This window comes from Crinia signifera, chromosome 6 (genome assembly GCF_055691185.1).
Source record: "Crinia signifera chromosome 6, ASM5569118v1, whole genome shotgun sequence".
NCBI lineage: Eukaryota > Metazoa > Chordata > Amphibia > Anura > Myobatrachidae > Crinia > Crinia signifera.
Genome location: NC_139222.1, coordinates 205,805,347 through 205,829,105, shown reverse-complemented (window position 1 = coordinate 205,829,105; position 23,759 = coordinate 205,805,347). Strand labels below are relative to the sequence as shown.

The window sequence follows — 23,759 nt, the reverse complement described above, 5'->3', positions numbered from 1 at the left end:
TGCCCGTCACTCGCTCCCGGCGCCGGCTCCTGCTGATAATGAAAAGTGACACTTAGAAAATGGCTGCCCCTGTATTGCAGACAGTTTTGGCAGCCATTTTCTAAGAGTCACTTTTCATTATCAGCAGGAGCCGGCGCCGGGAGCGAGTGACGGGACAGTGACGCAGATGCGGCCGGGCAGCAGCGCAGCGGAGTCAGCGCTGACAGGTATGGGTATGGGTATGGGTATGGGGGGGGGGGGGGGGCGCGCCGAAAAAATTTGGCGGGGGGGCGCAAAATATATAGTTACGCCACTGGAGCCTGGTGGTATTAGACTGATGCCCCTCTGGCATCCAGGAGATCTTATAAACTGACATTTCTTACATTTCTTTCTAGATATACTAGAATGTACAATGAAAAGTATTACTAGTTGCTCTGCTAGATAACATCCTCCTTCTTTTTTCAACTTTCTTGAACTGAATTCAGCTCAGAGGTGTCACAAATCTATGGTAACAGAGTGCCTGTATCAGAGGCAGATGCCATATTTCTGAAGTTGAGCAATTTTTCTATATTCAAAGTCGAACTGCACATGTGCAAAGTTTAATTACTGTCACTAAGAATATGGATGCAGAGCAATAGTCAGTCAATGTACTGTACATTTATGGGATCTAATTGAGGGGCAGCTACAAAGAAACAGAATTTGAGGACAGTTAAGAACCACTTGGCCCATTTAGTCTGCCCCATTTTTAACCATATTTTACTTCATACCATATTCGATCCTTATGTCTTTGTAAGGATATCCGTATTTCTATCCCATGCAATTTTAAATTGTTCAACTTGTCTCTTCCTTTGAAAAAATGTCTCCTTCCTTTACATTGTTAAAACCCTTGTTATATTTACATACAGTTACATAGTAGTTAAGGTTGAAAAAAGACCAACCTATATATGATCTCCTGCAGTTCAATGACATGGATGGGGTTAATGCCTATCTTTAATAAACTAGAATCCCAGATGACCCCAAATGGCTTTCCAATCTATCACTGTAATGTATCAGTTGGGTGTTCCATATCTTAACTGGCCTTACAGTAAAGAAGCCCTTCCTTCACTGGGTGAGAAACATCCTCTCCTCGAACCTTAGGGAGTGAACGCATATCCTGTATATAGTATTCACGGTATACAGATCACCAGATAGATCGCTGTATTATCTACATGTATTTATATATGATTTATAATCCATTTTAGACACCTATTTTCCAATGTAAACATACCTAACCTGGCTAGCCTTACCTCATGACCCAATGACTCTAAACCAGGGGTGGGCTATAAACAGCCCTCCAGCTGTTGAGGAACTACACATACCAGCATGCCTTGCCTTTGCTATGTGGTCATGTTGAAACTGATGCAAGGCATGCTGGGGTGTGTAGTTAATCAAGAGCTGGTGGGCTGCTTATTGCCCACCCCTGCTCTAAAACCCTTAATCAATTTATCATAATGTTTACTTTACATAGGAAATATAATCTTTTTTACACAACATTTATTTTCATTTATATAACAAATGTGAGCGACTCGATTTTGGCACTCAAAGGGTTCAAATAAAATGAGAATTAAAGGGTTTGGCGCACTCTTATACAAAAACTGCTTCAAATGCACTTTAACACATTCAGGTGATGCTGAAATGAAGTTAAATGGCTGTGAAAACACCCCTTTTCACATTACATTAGTAAAAAAAAAGCTGAATAAATCTGTCCATAAATCTCCTACTACTGGCCTTCAAATCACTAGCTTCCAGCTAGGCTCAGCTATATATACTAACAGTATCTCTGGAGTGGGAATTATATGGACATTATATTCACATTATTACTTGGAATTTATGATATTAATTAATATTTAAGTATAATTTAAATAAGTGAAGTATATTTGTGCAACCATTGGCATCTAGTGTCACCTATAGATATACGTTTTAATGTGCACTGTGTTTTGGGTAATACAGTATTACCCATTGGGCTGCAACACATATATACTATAACAGTTTTTTCCATTTATGCATAGTAAAGTAATTAGCACCCAGGGTTTTGTTGTGTATAATGGGTTAGATTTAATATTCTTTAGAGCACAGGTTCTCAAACTCAGTCCTCAGGACCCCACACAGTGCATGTTTTCCAGATCTCACAGAATCACAAATAAATTAATTAGCTCCACCAGTGACAGTCTGTAATGAATGCACCTACCCTGTTTCCCTGATAATAAGACCTACCCCAATAATAAGCCCTACCCTTATTTCTGGACAACGGTCCAAAATAAGCCCTACCCCGAAAATAAGCCCTTGCTTAATCCCCATTTTGCCCAGTCCCTGTGCTAAACTCCCAGCTCCGCTAACCCCCCCCCCCCCGCATGAAATGGATGCTGCCTCTACGGTAGCAGCCCTGGTACCGCTGAAGCGCACCTCAAGGACTGAGTGGCGTCTGTTCACAGACGGGAGCGGAGTGACAGAGCGGCGGCGGAGGAAAGGCTGATTGGCTGAAAAATGCAGAAGGAAAGGAAAGCGGCAGTTGTGCTTAAAGTATAAGGTGATTGAGGGGCATGATGTAGCTAAAAGATGGACTGAGGAGCTAAAATAAGCCCTACCCCAAAAATAAGCCCTTTGATGTTTTTGGACTGAAAAAAAAAATAAGACAGTGTCTTATTATCGGGGAAACACGGTATGTACCTGCTGGGTGACCTGACATTTTGTTGTGTCCTGAGGAGTGAATGTAGAACCAATGCATATAGGAATGGTCTTTATCCCCATGACCATCCTGGGACTTAAGGAGTAATTGCTACCAAGCTCTCTTTATCTACACATCGCTGCGGAAGTCCTTGGATTAACTTCATATATTATCACTAGTAAGCCTGCAAGAAGAAAATGCTTCAAAAGCTAGTTTGCTACCTTGTGATTGCCTCTGTGTTTGTGCATGTGTGAGAGAGAAATAGATGTAGTTTCACTTGCTGCCAACAGATGGCAGTGTTTCAGAGACACACAATCAGACACTAGACACACACACACAGGATGCAGTCATCTATTAGAATGAACTTAGGTCTACAGTCATTAGGTCGACCCCACTAGGTTGACTGGCAGGAAGGTCGACCTGACTTAAGGTCGACATGGGCCAAGGTCGACATGACTTAAGGTCGAATTTGCATAAAGGTCGACATGAGGAAGGTCGACTGGTCATAAGGTCGACATGGGTTTTTCACAGTTTTTTGAGCCGACATGTGCCGACAGGCGGTATTTCATGCCCTACCATCCACTAGGGCGTGGTGGGAGAATAAAATAGTGTGCCGAGCGCAGCGAGGCACTGTGCCTGAAGCATTGCGAGCGAAGCGAGCGATGCGAGGGTCCGATTCTCATTGCCAACTGTGTCCATGTCGACTGTGTCGACATTCGGATAAAAAAACAGTGAAAAACCCATGTCGACCTTATGACCAGTCGACCTTCCTCATGTCGACCTTTATGCAAATTCGACCTTAAGTCATGTCGACCATGGCCCATGTCGACCTTAAGTCAGGTCGACCTTCCTGCCAGTCGACCTAGTGGGGTCGACCTAATGACTGTAGACCTAAGTTCATTCTGACAGATGTCCCGATTCCCCCACACACACACACATACACACACATATATATATATTCACCTACTATTGGTATGTTTATATGGGGTATTATACCTAACAATTTCATCCCTTTTCTACTTTAAATATTAATTAATTAAATATTATATTTGTCATCTAGAAATACTTTAGGTGCCCCCAGCGTCTATAGACCGGATACTTATTAGCCTAAAGAAACTTTTCTCCTGAAACTTTGAATAGGGGTATGTTGATTAAATTTAACTAAACTAAATTATTCTGAAGTTATCTAATGTTGGCCACAAAATTAAGCTATTTAATTAAATGCTTTCAGACCTTAATAACTCTGTTATTCACGGATTTACACCGACATCCTATCACCCAGCCAGTTTGGCTTCTACATACCTACAACGGGTATGTAGCCTGGCCTAACGCCAGTCCTCCTCCTCTTTTACCTCCTCTTGCTTGCTCTTCATGTTTTTTGCCATTATTTGTAATCTATGGTTATTCTAATTGTTTTAGATTTTACCCTGTATGAATTCTAAAAGTTGATCAAATCATACACTTGAAAGTCATTCTGGTATGTATCTTAAACTAAAAAGATATACCTGCTGTATGGATATTGATGTGATGAAATTCAATACTGAAAGTACGCCCCTTGTTTTCCTTTCTGTACCATTTCTAGTTTTACCCCTGATGAAGTCGTTCTGATGAAACGCGTTGGGTTTCAATAAAGAACTTTTTATCTTGAACAGATTTCCACGTCTCATTCGGGAAAGGGACAATAATCAACTGTCGCTACACCAATTTTAATAGTGTTTTATATTGTACTGATGTGACTAGGTGGTACATTTTTCAGCGCTCTCCGATATAAACCCTTTTTTGTATCTCTTGTCTGACTCCCACTAACAGGGGAGCCTTATCGGAGTAGCAGCAGATACTTGTTAGCGCAATACGAGGTCCATACTGTATCTTTACATATATTGGAGGAAGATGTATTGCTGCATTATTCATAGAGCTATTTCCACTAGGTGGTGAATGAAACTGTTGCCGATCACCACCTATTTTAGGTGAGTGGAATTTCTATGTGTTCTAAACATCAAAACAGTATATACAAAATTTTGCCATAGTGTCCATCATTTTGACATGGACTGATGGCAAGAGAGAATAAAACACACATAGCAACGAAGGTGTACATTTATTATACTATTATGTAGGATTGAAACACACAACATTTTATTAGCCTATCCATTGTATTTCTTGTGGACCTAGGTTTCTCTCAATGCAAACCTACTGCGTGCTACCAATTAATTTACTACATCGCATGTCTAATTTTTGTAACAAAAAAAATCCATGTATCTATTCCAAAAATATTATACTTAAGGTGGGTACACACGGAACGATGTCGGAAGCGTTCCGACATCGTTAATGAGTGTATCATATCGTTCATCGTGCGTACACACGGAACGATTGGATACACTTGACAAAAGATTTGTCTATGATCTTCCTGCATGCAGGAAAGATCATAGACCATCGTTAACAATTCGCGGGTACGCGCATCGTTAACGATGCATGGAACGATTTGAGCGATTGGTCGTTCCCATCGATCGGGAACGCCCACATCGGGCTTCAAATCTATCCGTGTGTACACAGCTTTAGTCTATGACAACAGTAAGCAAAGCAGATAAAGTGAAAAATTCATGAATGAATATGAATGAAAATAACACATTTTGCATCCTACTTACAGTATCTTACTTACCTGCATTCTAGTGATGTAGATGGGTTTGTTCATTAAAATCCAACTTGCTGTCTCATAGCAGGGTGGAATAGTCATTGACCCATCATATGTAATGAAACTAGCGGTTTCAGGATAAAGCTCTTCAATATTTAGCCCCTGTAGTAAATATGCATCATCTAAGGATATATTGTGAGAAAACATATTCAGTAACCAATGTCAGACTGAGAAAGAATAATGTAGACATACAAAGATATATGCATTTATAGCTATACCAAGTTATTTAGTTATGTGATGCAAATTGTTTCTCCAATAACTAAAATTAAAAACAATGGGCCTAATTCAGCTTCACTCGAAACTGGGCCAATTTGGCCCCGTTCCGATGTTTGGGGGTCCGCAAATGCGCAAGCGCATATTTGCACATGTGCAGACCCGGGCAACAAGTTACACACTTGCCAACCCATTCATTGCGGGGAGAGAGGGCCTGGGGAGGACAGGGGAGGACAGGGGTGGTGACGACGCTGGACCAGGGTTTTATGGGCATCCCCATGAAAATACTGTGCGTTCCCATGGGAATGCGGGCAGGCTGATGCCTGCCGGGGCTGGCGGCTGATGTCACAGCATGTCAGCCACCTGTCCCGTCTTTGTCCTGCTCATATATAAAATTCCGTTTAGACTGACTTTTATTTGCGAAGGCAGAAGAAATCATTCGATGGTCAGCAACCATCAAAAGATGTCTCCTTCCAGCATCGGCATGCCTGGTGATGTGTTCTCGTCCACAACCTCTCGCATGATACCAAGGGAATTCTGCGGCAAGTGGGAGGAGGGAGTATTTGGTGGGGCAGCATCTCAGGCACTTGGTAAGCTGAGATGTTTGCAGCTTATTGAGCCAACCTGAATTAGAGCCAATGTTTGAACATAGTCTAAGAGACGACATGGTTGTTAAATGTCTTGTCTGAAAACTTTTTTGGCCAGAAGTATTTTTTTTTTAAGTTTGCAACACTTATATAGAAATTGGACAGTCCTAGCAATATGATTTTTGTGGAAAATACATATTATCTGTGGACCTTTGCCTTCAAATTTGTAGACAAAAATAAGTTCACTAAAAATGCACAACTGCACAAATGCAAAGATGTGTGCAGATCCTCACTAGTAGCATACAGTACAGTATACATCCAAATACACTTTCACCTACACTATGAAAGGTAAGGTTAGCCCCTAAAACAAATCAGGTATACAGTAACTGTAGCTGCTATCTAAGACAAATAAATCTTGCTATAATATATACTGTACAAGAGCACTAAAAGGAAACCTGTATCAGCAGGGAAACCACAGTCAGATAATCATAAGCATCTACTGTAACTATATCTGGTGACCAGATCATTATCAACATACTGTACATTTGCACCAATCCTCACTATTGATACTGCTATACAGGTGTTATATGCATCGCTATGCAGAACTACATATGTTCTACATCATTACAACATAAGTGTTGCCTCAATAATCTCAGCCAGGCCGGTTTATTAAAAGGGATGACTACTAATTCTTGCAAGCTAAAATAAACTGCATAAATGTATATGGATCAGAGTTAAGGTCATCATCATCAACCTCTAAAATACATGCCTCCCAAAAACCATATCTAAAACAATTTCTAACTGAAACTAGGACATATCTCAAAGCGATGGTGGTTCACTTGTGCATGCCTGTCCACAAGAAGTGTAAAACTCAAAATACGGGTATAGGTTTTGCACATGAGCATTGCAACAAATTACATTTATAATGCAAAGCTACTATGTACAAATTCACTAAAGGGAAACTCTAAATTGATTTCAAAGCAATGGGGAAAAAAATTCCAGTTTATTTTTTCACATTAAGGGCCTTATTCTGGTTGGTACGGTCCGTTCCGAATTTTTTCAGATGGCAATTTGTAGCTACCTGCGCATGCGTAAGCAACGCAATGCGCATGTGCAACGCAGTGTCTTAGCACTCGTTCTCACCAATACATCTACAAATGTGCACCGAACTCCCTCTGGAAATATGGGCGTAATATGGGCTTCATGTGGGCGTACAAAAGGGCACGGTTTCAAAGTGGGCAAAACTGGGCGTAAATCTGGGCGTACACGTGGGAGTGCATGACCAGTGGTAGGCGTGCATTCGGACCGGACACCCAGTGCAAGCGAACCAACACGGCAGAAAGCTTAAGTGTCAATACTCAAGTATCATTTATCGGAAGGCAATGGTTCATGCGCTAGGCATTCAGATCGCCCAATTAGTACACCCGCACCTTAAACACTCGCAGCTGAGCACAATACAATCTACTCCTCTAGTCATTAGTGATTAATTAAACACTTTCCACAGGTTCAATTGGAACCACTAAGACAGGTAAAGGTGCAACAATGAAGTAATAAAACTTAACATGATGTAAGGGTTAATCTAAAGTGCAAGTAATGTGTCAATTAGTGTCAATAAGTGTCAATTAGGAAGTAATTGATTACATTAAAAATATATATATATATGTTATGAGGTACCCTAATTGGATAAGTGTGTCATGTTGCTGAAGCATGACTTCCGAATAGATTACTGAGGTACACCAACTGGGTGCGTACGGTCAGCTTCTCGTCCGTTCGGACGCAGTAAGACCGTGCAGAATCTTTGAGTTGCCACCGCACACGCACATTTGGATGCAGTCTGAAGACACTCCCTCTTCTTAGAGAGTCTGTCCGAACGGATGCGGATGAGCTGTGGGCGTGTGTTCTTAGAATGTCTGCCGTGAGTGGCGTTCGGTCATTTCCGAAAGAACGCGCATCCCAAAGAACCAACCAGAATAAGGCCCTTAATACTGAAAACTACCATATGTTCAACAACAAATTTGTTGTGTCCCTTGAAAGTTACAATAGCATAAAAATGTAATACAATCATCTTTTTAGCTGGATCATAATGAAAAACAAAAGCTGTTATCTAAATGGACAGTAATATCACTATTGGCAGTGTAATAATTATAAACAGCGCATACAAGATTTAACAAACATACAATGTATGCAATTTATTTAATGGGTTACATAAATCCACATGTGATGTAGATGAATTAGTGAAAATGCATACATTTATATTCACTCGTTGTAATTATTAAATTGGAGCATAGACCATGCATTAAGGGAATACATTATTATAATTATATTGTATGTAGCTTTTAAACTGCTTGAATGGATACCACACTGTGCTATTATAGAGAATGATGCAGACACAATTTGTTTTTGTAGTGGACCTGTCGCTTTCTACTGTTTGATTTTTGCTTATACAGTCTTCTAGGTAATTATTATAATTCTAATTCATATTTGTTTTAATCTCTAATATTAATATTGATTATCACTGTCTCTCTCTGTGTATATATTATTTCACTCCTCCTGATCCATTTCACCAACCCTGACTTAATTTCCCCTTTATCTGAAGATGAATTAATGGCCCTCATCCTGTCCTCGACCAAATCACTGCCCCACTAGACCCGATCCCCTCATGCCTCCTCCACTACCTCTCTCCTTCTGTCTGTTTTCATCCCATATTGTCCTCCTTCTTTATATCTCCCTCTCAGGTACTGTCCTCTGTGTCTTCAAGCATGTCCTTGTCTCCCCATATTCATAAAAACCTACCCTTTATCCTAGCACACTATCCAACTATCGACCCATCTCTTTTCTTCCTTATGCCAACAAACTCCTGTCTACAACCACTTTACCACCTTTTTTTCTACCACTCCTTGCTTTAATCATTTAATTCCTGCTTCTGTTGTCTCCACTCCACAAAAAACTACCCTCAAAAAAGTTTGCAATTACCAACATGCTGCCAATTCTAAGTGCCCCTACTCCCTGCTTATTCTTCTTGATGTCTCTAGTGCTTTTTACACTGTGCACCACCCTCTCCGTCTCCAAATATTTCTCTCCTTTGGTCTGCGGGATATTACTCTCTACTGGCTATCCTTCTACCTCTCTGATGTTTCTTCTGTCTTCTCTCATGACTCCACCTCTTCAACACTTTGCCTAACAGTCAGGGCCTGCACCACCACTAGGCAGCTCTAGGTATTTGCCTAGGGTGCCAGCCACTGGAGTGCGGTACTGAGCCGCCGAGGAGAGGTACCATAGAGAGGTACCATAGAAAGCAGGGAGCGGGGAGCAGGTTAGCATTCATTCCCCACCAGATACCGAAGTGAATCAACGCTGTCCCCACCATGGACACGGGGGGTGCGGGCACCCGCTGCAGTATCGCCCGCACCCCACTCCCTGCTGGTCTGGGAAATCAAGTGCCCGACACCCCCATACCCCCCTGCAGCAGTATCGTCCGCACCCCACCAGACGCATATAGTGCCCGCTGAAATCCCCCCCGGGTGGCGGGGGGATTGCCTGGGGCGTAGAAAGGCTTTGCACCGGCCCTGCTAACAGTAGGTGTACCCCAAGACTCTATTCTTGGATATCTCCTTTTCTCTCTTTAATTGTTCTCTTAATACTGTATGAGCTTATTCACTAAATTTCACCTACAGGTATATGTTGCTGACACTCAAATCTAAGGCTCCTCTCCTGATCTATCTCCCTCTTTCCTCACTTGTATCTTCAATTGTCTCTGTGCTATATTTTCTTAGATTTTCCAGCACGTTAATAAACTTAATATATCTGAGACTGAGCTGGTCATCTTCCCACCCTCCCACATAACCTCACCTCCCAGAATTTCATTATCTATTAATGGCATAATTATCTCCTGTAGCTCCAAGTATACTGCCTTGGAGTTACACTTGATTCCGCCCTCTCCTTTAAATTACACATTCAACACCTCTCACAGTCAATGATTGGTCACTCCAAGATTTTTCACATGCTGATCCCTTACTCTAGAATTCTCAACCTTTCTTTAAACTTTAAACAGGCTCTGAAGACCAACTTCTTCATTAAACCTAACCATCTCTCACGGCCTTCTGATTATGCTCACTTTTACCCATTCTGTGTCACTCCAGTTTGTCTGCCCATCTCGTTGAAATGTATGCTCCCAGGAGCAGGACCCTCTCATCGTATATGCTTTTGCTTTTTTTTGAATTTTTTTTTACTCCATACTCATTTCAATGGCATTTAACTCTAGGTCTCAGCCATCCTAATAATTATTTCAGTGTCCTGTCCCTTGATGAAATAATCCTTATTTACTGTATACTTGTCCTAAATTGCCTTGTACTCTCAGTAATTTTTTTCTTGTTTTTGCTTATTAATATATTTTGTTAGGTACAGCAGAACCCTTGTGACCACATTTACATAAACTATAATAATAACAATAATAATAATATTAATGATCATAAACTCCCAACAGACAGCACATAGTCAAAGACCTACTCTGCGGTGCAATAAAGCAAAAGGCATATTATGGCTGAAGCTGACATCACAATAACTCCCCTAAAAGGCATTACCCAGTGTTTTCCTAACACACCTGCATTTTTGTTAGCACTTCCACTAAATGGCTGGTTCCCACCCTAAGACCCCTACTGTGCTTCCTGTCAATCACTGACAGCAATCAATAAAAGTTGCAAGAGTTGTTTGCTGACGGGTGTCTCACATGCCCGTTGCGGCCTATATGCATGTGCAGGTCATCGTTAATTGGCCATTGTGTGATTTCGCAGCTGTGCGATCTGATCTGCATCGGGCCCAATAAGTACATCCCCTTTTTCTGTAAGCGCTGGCTATTTACATAAATAATCGCGTCACAGTTATAGGTTTGCTCTGTTTTAAATCATTTTTATGAACATTTTTCCTTGCAAAAATCAATGATGCAGTTAAAACGGGGATGGTTCCAAAAATACTGGGGTCCACTCCTATTTTGGAATTAGCAATGGGCTCCAACAGCCAGTGGTGTCATGCCAGAGCCGGGGGACACTTTTTTATGCACTTTCTGAATCTCTCATCATATAATAAAATTTCCCCCAAAATATTTTTTTTTAAGATATTGCTCATTTTGGACCCCTCTAAGTGCTGCATTTTCAATAATTGCGTGTGTATGTTGAATATTGTTAATCCTCCTCATCTGAGCTGCATAGTCAATGTTCACTTTGTCATCGATGTATGCAGCAGCATGGGTGGGGGGAGGTTTGGTGGGTGACTTTACTGACGATATTATTTACTGATATTGTTCAGTGTGTATGCGCCTTGGCTCATCATTAATGATATTGATGGTAGCATCCATCGTCTAATGTACAGGGCTTTAGTCTCTATATGGAGCAGAACAAGTCTTGTATTGGGAAAAAGCGGTGGCTGCTACATTGTAGCACTTTGTTAATTCATTTTATATATGAGACTTGTACAGCATATCTGTGTGTAACTGAGTCTCTGAATCTGTACACACAGTTGCCCGGTGCACCCCGGCTGCATTGAATTGCAACTAAGGTACATTTCCTGCAATAGAGGTGCCCATGGCTAGCAGGACCTAGCATGTCAAAAAGGGATGTTTGGCGTGACTGCAGCAAATCAGAAATTATGTATAAGGACATACCGGTACCTTAATGCACAGGATAAAATACATGTGCAGAACTTTCCCTTCCTTCTTGCTTTGCTCTCATATAATTTCAACGTTAATTTTTGTTATGCTGATGTAGGACATTTTCATAACAAATATACACCATTTTGAAGGTTTGCTTTAATGTTGTGCCTAGAACCCATTCCTCTTCTTTAATTCTGGAACATTTTTATGAGACAAGTAATAAAAGTCTTAGTAATATATGCTGGCAAGCTGTGTTCTATTGAAAAATCGTAACTGTGGACTCAAGCATGAAAAGGGCACGCATAAAATACTGTGTTGGATAGTTCCGCAATGCATATTCAAAGCACAATTTGTAGAACAAAGTTTGTACTCGCTATCCAATTATCAGCTCTATACCGTACTGTATTACACTATAATTCAGCATAAGAGATACTTACTTTTGTATGTTATTCTTGTTATGGTATCCCTGTTCAGCATTCGATTTAGGAAGGGATTGGATGAATCTGTTACCTTAAGAACAAAGAAAACACACAAAAAATATTTTAGATTCTCCAGAAATAGGGATAAGGCAGCTGGTACTAGGTTAATTAAATTGTGACCCCTTTAAATACTACTTACAGTATAGGCCACAGACATATTTCTGTACTACTGTACTTGGCTGGTCATATCTAATTATCTAGTAGCCATGAAGTACCAACATTGCTGAATCTACAGCGGTAAGGACGAGAGCTAGGTGAGAGCTGCAGGACTTGGCCATGAACAGCAACAAGACAATGAATTCAAATCTTACAATAGTAACAATGTTTTTTTATTATCAATTTTTCTTCTATCAATGCCAGGCCAATGCTCATGCTGGTTGGTCTCCCTATTATGATGTATACAACAATGTAATAATATTATTATTAATAATAATAAAAATAATAATTCACATATATACTTGTACTGAAATGTATCATTCATTTTACAAATAATTTTCATTTATGTATTTAGTTATACTTTATTTCTGTTGGGTATGTTATGCATTATATTGTAAGATAATTAGAATTAAGGAGTAGATGTATGAAGCAGTGATAAGGGAGGAGAAGTGAGAGAGAGGAGAAGTGGCCCATGGCAACCAATCAGCTGCTCTGTATAATTTTATATTATGCAAATTATAGATGTTACTTCAGTGCTGATTGGTTGCCATGGGCCACTTCTCTGGCTCACCTCTCCTTCCTTATCACTGCTTCATACATCTACCCCACAGTAACTACTGCACCACCACCATGCCCTATTTTACTTCCACAGAGCCAGACAAAGGTATATTTGTATGTGGGTTTGGTAGAACAGGGCAGGGTTTGAATGGAAATGCACATGGTTTTGGTGAATGATGGCAGGGACTCAGCATCTTTCTCACTCATAGTGACCATCTTTATCACAAACTATAAATAAAAGGACTGGATGCAAGAAACTGATTTTGTTTTTGGGACATTCCCATTTTGTTTCAGTGTCCCGCAGTGGCGAGCAGTTGGGAAATCCCCCCTGTTACTCACTGCTCTGCTTAGCAGCAAGTGACAAGCAGTTAATAGAGGCTGTGCACATGCACACAGCATCTATTCATGGAGACAGAGGAGCTGGGGGCATGGCCAGCAGCTCACAGACCACTGGCCATGCCCCCTCAGCAGCAAAAAAGGGGCATGGCCTCGCAATCACGGCCATTCTTGCGACCACACACCTTTTTACGAGGCAATGCCCCTTTTTTGGGAGTGAAGGAAGGAGACCGGAGCTCGTCCAGGAAAAATTGAGAGGTACTATTGTATATGTGATTAAACAAATCAATTTAATGTATGATATTTGTACATATGTGTGTGAATAATTCTTAATTAGTGTATGGTGTGCTACAATGAAGGGCCACAGCTTTTTCTCATGTTGTGCTTCATTTGTGTCATTGTACTGTATGTGTTTAAAACTTATTCCTGCATAGTTAGTGCCACAGTGATCTGTAGTGTGCCTGAAGCCTGTATCAACTGCAGTATGTATGATACGCAAAATGTAAAGAACAACATTGTTGTCTCCATCTCTCTATGGACATATATACCTATACATAGCACACTGAGGGGGTTATTCTAGTTCACTCTTTCTGACAAAATCCTTCTTAGATGGACAAAACCATGTGCACTGCAGGTGGAGCAGATGTAACATGTGCAGAGATAATTAGATTTGGGTGGGGTTTTACTTCAAAGTGAGATCTATATTGCAGTGTAAAAATAAAGCAGCCAGTATTTACCCTGCACAGAAACAAAATAACTAACCCAAATCAAATTCTCTCTGCACATTTTACATCTGCCCCCCCTGCAGTGCACATGGTTTTGTCCATCTAAGAAGGAATTTGTCAGAAAGAGTGAACTAGAATAACCCCCTGAGTTTTAATATTTCAATCAAAGCATGACAGTTAAAATATGTCTTTATAAGTATACAGTTTTATAAAAGTTAGAAAAAGCATTAAATTACAAATCGCAAATCATTCTGCTCTCTGTGATTTATGGTAATTAAAACCACAGCTAACCAACATACTCACTTTTATAAATATGGATATAACCACAAGACCATTTGGACTTTTTGCTGCTTCAGTTACATTTGTGTACAACTCATGATTATAATGTATTAGTTGAACCTACAGGATAAGCAAAATGACAATAGTATTATTGGTATTAATATTATTTCAAAGACAACACTATAAAAATGTCATCATTAAATAAATGAATGAAAAGAATAATGCATAACTTCAGGATATACAGTATCATATGCATGCATGATTAAAATTGCATGCGGGGTACGGTCCCTAGGTCGACACTATGAAGGTCGACATACTAAAGGTCAAAAGGGCTTATGTTGACTCATGAAATGAAGGTCAACAGGATTGAAAAGGTCCAAACAAGTATTAGGTCAACAATAGGAATGTTGACAGTCAAAAGATTGACATGAGTTTTTCAAGTTTTTTTTCTGAAACAGGTGGTATTTCATACCCTACCATTCACTAGGGCAGGCATGTCCAACCTGCGGCCCTCCAGATGTGCTAAAACTACACATCCCAGCATGCCTTGCCAGAATTTGGCTATTAGGGGATGCTAGAATAATGGCAATGCATGCTGGGATGTGTAGTTTTAGCACATCTGGAGGGCCGCAGGTTGGATATGCCTGCACTAGGGCATGGAGGGAGAATATAATAGTGTGCCAAGAGCAGAATGGCACAGTGCCTGAAGCATGGCGAGCGTAGCGAGCCATGCGAGGGGCCGCGGTACACTGACACGGTGTCCATGTTGCCTTATGACGAAATTTGGACCGAAAAACTCATGTCGGCCTTCCAACTGTCAACCTTCCCATGGTCAACCTAATGCTTGTGTCGACCTTAGTCTTGTCAGCTTATTTCACCTAAGCTCTGTTGACCTTTTGTTAATGTTGTAGACATTATTGGGTAGAAATAATAGAGCTTTGGATGGATGTCTTTAGGGGGCCTCAAACCAGTACACTGGCATGGGGTTCTAATCTGGCTCTAATACATATTTTACTGTTACCTATAGAAACATGTATCATTTACAGTAAGAACATTATACATAAGTCATTGCAAGACATTTTTAGAAAAAGTAAAAAAAAAAATGGGGTTATTTTATTCTAGGTCTCAATATTTCCATTAACAATCTGTCAATGTTGAATGTGAAAAAATATTTTTTTAATATACTAATTTAACATAGAGAGTAAAATTAGTTACTTAAAATCTATTCAATCGAAACAGATAAAATTGGAGATAAAGTTCTGTTTTCTTTTATAAATTGCTTAATGTTTAAGTAAAAATGTATCAACAAAGAAACACTGACATAGTTACTATATAGTTTATGGTACTTGTGTATTTTGGCGGAGCCCATCGCATTGCATACCATAAGGCATACGATGGTATGCGATGCGACGCGATATCGCGCGATATTGTACAATGCCATACAATGCGATGCAATGCGATTAAACATTGTATAAGCACCCTAATGGGTGCTTACAATGTTAAATGCACCCCCACGCCACCCCCCCCACTATAAATGTGAACCCGAAGCGTGGCGAGCGCAGCGAGCCCGCGAGGGGCGGCGGTTCGCGTCCTCTGACCTTTTCATACCCCCACTATCCACGTCGGCGTGGAGTTGAGAATAGAAGGTGTGGCGAGTGCAGCGAGCCACCGAGCCCGAAGCGTGGAGAGCATAGCGAGCCCCGCGAGGGGACGCGGACACCTGTGAAGCCCGCGAGGGGACGCGGATACCTGTGAAGGTATCCGCGTCCGCTCGCCACACTTCGGGCACGGTGGCTCGCTGCGCTCGCCACACTTTCTATTCTCAACTCCACGCCAATGTGGATAGTGGGGGTATGAAAAGATCGGAGGACGCGTACCGCCGCCGCTCGCTGTGCTCGCCACGCTTCGGGTTCACGTTTATAGTGGGGGGGGGTGGCGTGGGGGTGCATTTAACATTGTAAGCACCCTTTAGGGTGCTTATACAATCTTTCATCGAATAGGGGGCAAAAATCGCGTCGCATCGCATGCCATCGGGTGCATGGCATGCGATGCGATGTACACATCGCGCGATGGAGATCGGGGGCGCCGCCAAAATACACAAGTACCTAGTTTATTTGCTGTCACTAATTCAGGAAAGAAAAAAAAACAAGAGAAAGAAAAGTTGTTGACTGTTGTTGCCAACTGACTGCATGGGCTCATGAATGACCCATTCAATACTCAGGAACCAAAGTATCCTCAAAATATTCCATTTATCTGGAGCAGTAGACATGAGGTAGGGATTTTTATATATCCAATCAAATAGGACAGTTCAAAATTTTTCTTGAATTGTAACCTAACAAAGGAGCCTTACCTCTCCAGAAAATGCCTGCCCATTAAGAAGGTGTTCTGAGCCTTGACCATCTTCACTGCCGAAATGTAAACGTATTTCTTCTAAACGATGGCTGTACGTTAATGGCCCACCCGATATATTTACTAGATGTTCCTTGTCCAGCCGTAGTGATACATGTCTTCCTGTATTGTACATTGTTCCACTCACCTGTGAACAAAAAAAAATACACATTTTCCACAAAATAATAGGAATTCATTTTTTTCTTTTCATTTTGCAATGCAACCTACAAAATGAAGAGGTCAGAATGTGTTTGTGTAAGTAATTTTGGTCCACACATTCGAAAATAGCCTCCATTTTGCTATTACTAAAACAAGCATTTCTGATTAGGCACAGAAACAGAAATCAATAACCTATACTGTAAATGAAGTTTAGTTTTAGGGGAACTCCTACTAAATTTGTAAAATAATAAAGCAGGCAATATAAATGGTGTAATGTTTACTGCTTCACAGTGATGAGTTCATGGGTTCTAATTCTCACCATGGCCCTAACTGTATGGGGTTTATATACACATACTCCCTGTGGTTGCATGGGTTTCCTCTGGTACTCCAGTTCCTCCCACATTCCAAAAATATACTGCTCGGTTTAATGGATCCTTTCAATTAACGCTAGTTTGTCAGTGTACACATGTACATTTGCTTAGGGCAGACGATGGGCCAAGTGATTCTTATCTGCCGTCAAATTCTGTATTTCTATGGAAGTGTTGTCCACCATCTTCCTCAAGATTTTAGCCCCCCACCATCTCCCTCAACAGATCAAACTTCCCCCCACCCTGCATTGTTTCAAGCAGGTTCTGGAAAACCCTCCTGTTCATAAAAGTCTTAGGTCTAGCACAATATCACTGAGTATTTTATCTTATCTTCTTGCACCCTCTGATTTGCCCATTCCTACCTGCTGCCCTTAGGCCCCTTCACTGGTTCACTCTTTATGTCTTGATTTAGTCTCCTAACTGCCCTTCATTCTGTAAGCTCCGTTACCAGGGCCCTCGTTCCTTATGTTCCCATTATCTATTTTTTTTACATACCAAATACAAACTACACCTCCTCCTTAAGTGCTCTGCACCCAAACTATAAATGGCTATGGCTTCTTCAGGTAACCTCTAACCAATATCTGTGCCCACGCTAACACTATAGATACAGGTTTCATTTACAGCATACTGTACTAGTATTTCCATTGCACCTATTGCATTAGTGGCTCTATTGAGAGTTGTTATACTGGGGCAGATGTATTAAGCTTTAACAAGAGATAAATCCAAGGGTGATAAGGAGAGATAAACGTCCAGCCAATCATCTGCTAACTGCCATGTTACAGCCTGTGTTTGAAAAAAGTCAGTAAGGAGCTGATTGGCTGGATGTTTATCTCTCTAAATCTCTGGTTAATGCTTAATACATCCGCCCCACTATACAGTATGTTATTTGTCAACTGTGTTGTACTGTTCTCTGTATTGTACTGTTTTATTGTTTCACACTCTGTACAGTAACATGGACCAATTCTGGTGCTCTGTAAAGGTTTACAAAAATATTTTCTAGAATTTACTAGAGAATAGATTATTACATGTAAAAAATGTTGTCCTCTTTTATTATTTAGAAGTTTAAGCAACTTTACCTTGAAATGTACAATATTTATGAATTACTCATAAAACATTTTTAAATAGGGTTTTGTTATTATAAAATAAAAGAGAAAACTGTCAAATTTAACATATTGTAAACTCTATACAGTAAAAGCTACATGGATGAGTAAGGAGCATACGTGGTTATCATTACACGAGTTACAGTATAGAATTGCCTATCTATAAACTTCTGTGCAACACAGCTGTATATACTGTATACAGTAGAGAAAATGAAACCAATTTGTTATCAAACAATACAATAGTCTGCTAATATTTAGGTTTTGTGGTGGTATTACAAGAATCACCACGAATGCATAAACAACAAAAAATCATACAAATGTAATAACAATGCAAACATTGATATATAGGCCCTTATTGTAATCGCCTCAATCCCTTACATGTTCATGCAGGGGAGCGATGGTGAGCAACTGCGCATATGCATATACCATTATGCGCATGTGCAGGCAATTGGTGTGAGTCCCGTTTGCACCTAGCAGTGGGCGTTTCATGGGCGCTCTCATGAAAACATGGGGCGATCCCATGGTAATTTCCTGATGACGTGGGTGCGGGGGTGGGAGCTGACATCGGCAGCTTGCCAACTTCCCGCACAAGATGCTTGCAGATGTAAAACACCAGAGAAGTGTCTTACATCTATGAGCGCTGTAGAAATCAATCCATTGGTCGGTGATCATTAAATTATTTCCTATGCTAAACATCCATTTGCACATGTGCGGGGGAATGCGATGTGCAAGGGGGGGCGGGTGGTGTTAAAATGACACACAAAGCTGTGAATTTCGCAGCTTTGCATGTCAACCAGAATAATCTCCACACTGTAAAACACATAGGGGGACATTTAATAGGATGCAATTTTTATTAAGGTTCTGAAATTGCACCATATCACATTTTTTCAAATCACAATTTTGTCAGTACCCCTGTGAGAGAAGCCCGAATGATGTTTACCAGCCAATAAGGAGGGGGCCTTTGGTGGGTGGGGCTAACCCCCAGCATGTCGGAGGAGCTACGAATGTAAACAATCATTCGGGCTTCACTTACAGGGTTACTGCCAGGTGGAGAAGACATCCATTGATCCGGGAGGCATGTGGTGAGTAGAATTTCCCTCAACAGGTACTTGTTTGGATTCTACATTGAGAAGAGGACAGACCTTCGTTGGGAGCCATAGTTAATGTATGTGTGAATGAATGTAGTATGTAGTAAAGTGTGTGTGTGTGTGTTTTATTTCACTATTTGTTATATTGTGGAGCTACAAGACCCAGCCGCCCCTTTAATGCCCTGCCACCTGGGATTTGTAGTTCTCCAAGTCCCTGCATGCGGTGTAGGCTTTCTGGGACTTGTAGTTCCACAACATTACACAATAGTTTAATCTAATATTAACCATTTATCAGCCCGGTGCACCCCCCCTCCCAGGGGCACAGAGGCACGGGCTTTCAGCATGGGCAAGGGTAACTCCTCCAGGGTCCCTTCCCGGGCTGACCAGCCACGGGGATGAATGCTTTGGCTGAGGGAACTTGCATAAAAAGTTTCTTCTGGCTGTGGCATTACCCTGTTGACTGTTTGGGGCTGGTGCTGGCTGCCAAAACATGGGCAGCCATACTGCCCATTTTGTCTCCCATATTTTAGGAACCAGGACTGGCCCTTAAGCCTAGTGCTGGTTTTAGAAATCATTTTTGGATATTTTGGATATTTTGAGTTTTGAAAAACATGCGAAGTTTTTGGACTAGAAATTGCAAAAGTAAAAATATCTCATCCTATTAAAGTTACCCAGTGAGTAAAAAAATTAGCTAAGGATAATCCATGACAATATCAACAGAAAATATGAAACTATAGTAAAAAAAAAAAAAAAAAATATATATATATATATATATATATACTTACGATAAGTTTGTAATTTTGACTCAGTTATAAGAAATGCTTTGTGAAAATTACATATAATACCGAAATTAGGTGTACTTAATTTAAAAACAAACAAAACCCCTTGGATAGTCCTATTACAACAAAACCAACAACAAAATGAAGAAAAAATTTAACAAATGGAACCTCAAAGAAGCAGATGGTATTTTACCAGATACAGTATAATTAAACACAGCGCTCCAGAAGCACAAAAGGTTTCACGCATCTGTTCAGTATAGTCTGTCTTCAATATTGAGTACATCCCTCAATGGATCTAAGCCCTTACAGCACCAATCTATAATGGTGTAATAATAATCAATACCTGGGCTTCTAACATTAACTAACAAGCTTTGAAAAGTATGTCAATTTTAACTTTATACAGATTAGGAATGTTCAGCCTGAGAAAGGCACAATCAGCAAAGCTCAAACCTCTATGTGGGGATCCTTGGTGAAGACTGAGGCTTTGTTACACCTGCTGCCAGCAAAAATATAGGTTGGTGTAAACGAATACACAAAATCATACTGGATTTGTGACCACAATTAGTTAAATGTTGTATTGATGGTAAATATATCAATTAATACATGAAGGTGCTTTTGTTAATTTGAACAAATCAATTTTGTCTTTATTTAACTAAAAGTAGCTTGGTTCACCGCCCTCCCAAGTTCTATTCTGTCCCTTTCCTTGATTTTGCACAAAACAGTATTCCATGAAGAAGTAACATTTATTTGATCACATTCCTGTATTTCCAATTTTATACAAACCAGGGGCCAAATGTAAAAGGGTGTGAGAATCAGAAAGTATGAGACATTGGGCCAGATGCACAAATCTTCAAAAGTGATAACATGGAGAGTGATAAACAACCAGCCAATCAGCTCCTGCCTGACATTTTTCAAACATAACCTGTGACATGGCAGGTAGGAGCTGATTGGCTGGCTGTTGATCACTCTCCATGTTATCACTTTTCAAGCTTAGTGCATCTGGCCCTTAAGGAGAGTTTTCCAATATTTTTTGAAGCGGCAATCATTTACACTAAAAAAAACACGTAAATGATTGCCACTGGAAAACTCTCCCAAAATCTCTCACTTTCTGATTTTGACAGCCTATTACATTTGGAGGTACTTAAATGTTAGTTGGGTGCCCACTATAGTTAGTATGCTCATACCCCCACTATCCATGTCGGCATGGAGTTGATCTTATATAGTGTGGCGAGTGTAGCGAGCCACCGAACCCGAAGCATGGCAAGCGTAGCGAGCCCCGTGAGGGGACACGGAAAACGAAGCAAATAGCTTTGTGGGCACCCAACTAACATATACAGTAAGTACCCATTTGCTGTAAGGGAGTGGTAAAACTGTGGCAAGGCATGCTGGGATTTGTAGTTTCACAACATCTGGAGGGCCACAGTTTGAAGACCCATGGTCTAGAACATCAGAGCAGATGTACTAAGCTCCTACTGTACCTGTCAGTTTTCAAACACAGACTGTAACACAGCAGTTAGGAGGCGATTGGCTGGTACTTTTTAGTATATCTCCCCCATAATATAAAAACTCTAGAAACTGAATCAAGGACACAATAATCTGGCCATTGAAATGATTCTTCCTGGTTTTATTTTATGTTAAATGGTGCAAGGCAATGATGATATATTATTGTTTGGGTAACATTTATGTTTACAGGTAAGCATTAGGGGGAGGGTTAAGCTGCGGTGGGGTGGGGGTTAATGTGGAAGGGGAGAGTTGGCATTAGAATACTTATCAAAATTTGTCAGGATTTTCACCATTGGGATTCTGCATTGTGACCTTCAGGATGATCAAAGTAGGGATATAATACACAACCCAAAATCAGTACCCATAGAAAATGCCCCATTTACCAAGCTCCAAAAATATTTGTTTCCCAGCCCTGACCCAGTCAACTAGTGCCATCTTGAAAGGGGTGAGCCCATTGAAGGATCCTTCTACAGTAGCTATTGCTAATGCATGCTAACCAATGACTGCACATGCTCAGTAGCCCAGCCAAGTCTGAACCCCGAAGTTTTTCTTTTTTGCATATAGTGACACGGGCTTTTTTTTGTGGCTTCCGTGTAATACTTAATAACTATATCCCTTGGCCAAATAGAATAATGAACAGTCCTTAGTTCCTTTACTACGGTTTTGAAAATAATCACAGCGGACTCTGATTTAGGACAGAGACAATCTAAAAGATTTTCGCCCACTCCTTATTGAAGAGCTGAGACCTTTTATCTCTCATTACTGTTCTTATAATTGAAGCAGAGAAAAACTTGTTTCTAAAAAAATCACGAAGCTGTTTATAATCAGATGAATTGCTGCAGACAGCACACAGGAGGTTTCTTTCAATATCATTCAATATATTTTCTCACGCTGTCAGTCAGCGCCGCTATAGATCATTTTATATCCTACACACAGCAGGTTCTTCTGATTTAAGGATTCATAATGTAGTCACAAACAAAATGATAATTTAACTTTTCAATTATTACTTTATTAGATGTGCATAGGTTATTAAAACAGAAATGAACAAAATGCTCTTGAATATCTTCTCTTAAAGAGAACTTATCACTATTGCGAAAGAGGAGGTTATTCTGATTCCTTCGGAACGGGGCGAATTCAGCCTCGTTCTGATGGTTGGGAGACTGTGCATGCGCATGGTCTTTTATGCACATGTACAAGTCCCATTTGCAAATGACCTCTCTGGCACCCGGTAAGCTGCAATCCAGAATCAGACGCTGAGAGAGGTAAAACTAGATTTGTTCTTATACAGATACTCTGGTCCTTATTCTGGTTGACTTGCAAGGCTGTGAATTTCACAGCCTTGCAAGTCCCCCAGATGTTTCCTGCCGCCTGGCCTGCATGGCTGCCCACCCCCACCGAACCCCCTCAGGCATGCAAATGGTTGATTTGCATAATAATCCATTCACAGCCTTGGGTGAGGGGGAGAAATCATTTGATGGTCAGAGACCTCTATGGTATCTCTGATCTGTGGGCACCCCGTGCGAGGACAGGGCGGGCAGTTGACATCCTCTGATGTTAGCTGCCTACTCCCCGCACCATCAGGGAATTACCAAGGGAACCCCCAATGTTCTCATGAGAACGCCCATAAAAAGCTGGGCATACCCATAGGTAAATTCCCGGCCCACCTCCCCACGCCCCTCCGCGCCGCCCACAGTGGTCTTACTGCGACCACTGTGGGGGCACACTCACAGCGGCTACACATGCGCAGCAAAACCAAATGTGCAAGGGACCAATTTAAATAGAATAACCCCCTCATGAGGGATATTGGCCTTTCTGACCTAGTGCTTGGAGATGATCTCATATACAAGCACTGTTACTGCGAGCTCACTGTGTGTTCTGACAGCACCGATGTAGGAATAAGCGGGTCCAGCCACCTTTCTGAGAGAGGTCTCAGGCGATGAAACATGGCTTTTTAATTTGAAAAGGAAATATACAGTAGCTGGTATAAATAGCCAGTATTTTAAAGAAGATGCTTTATGCAGATTG

General features: G+C 40.9%; 1 protein-coding gene across 2 annotated transcripts in view; it reads right to left on the bottom strand.

Annotated features, from left to right (window-relative positions):
• CA10 (carbonic anhydrase 10 (inactive)) overlaps positions 1-23,759 on the bottom strand; it is a 322,195-nt gene that overhangs the window by 45,899 nt on the left and 252,537 nt on the right. For both annotated transcript variants that reach the window (XM_083148657.1, XM_083148656.1), the window contains 4 exons: positions 16,700-16,885; positions 14,374-14,469; positions 12,254-12,326; positions 5,340-5,494 (listed from right to left, as the gene is read on the bottom strand). In XM_083148657.1, coding sequence (XP_083004783.1) covers positions 5,340-5,494; positions 12,254-12,326; positions 14,374-14,469; positions 16,700-16,885 — 510 coding nt within the window. The remainder of the gene's footprint in view (positions 1-5,339; positions 5,495-12,253; positions 12,327-14,373; positions 14,470-16,699; positions 16,886-23,759) is intronic.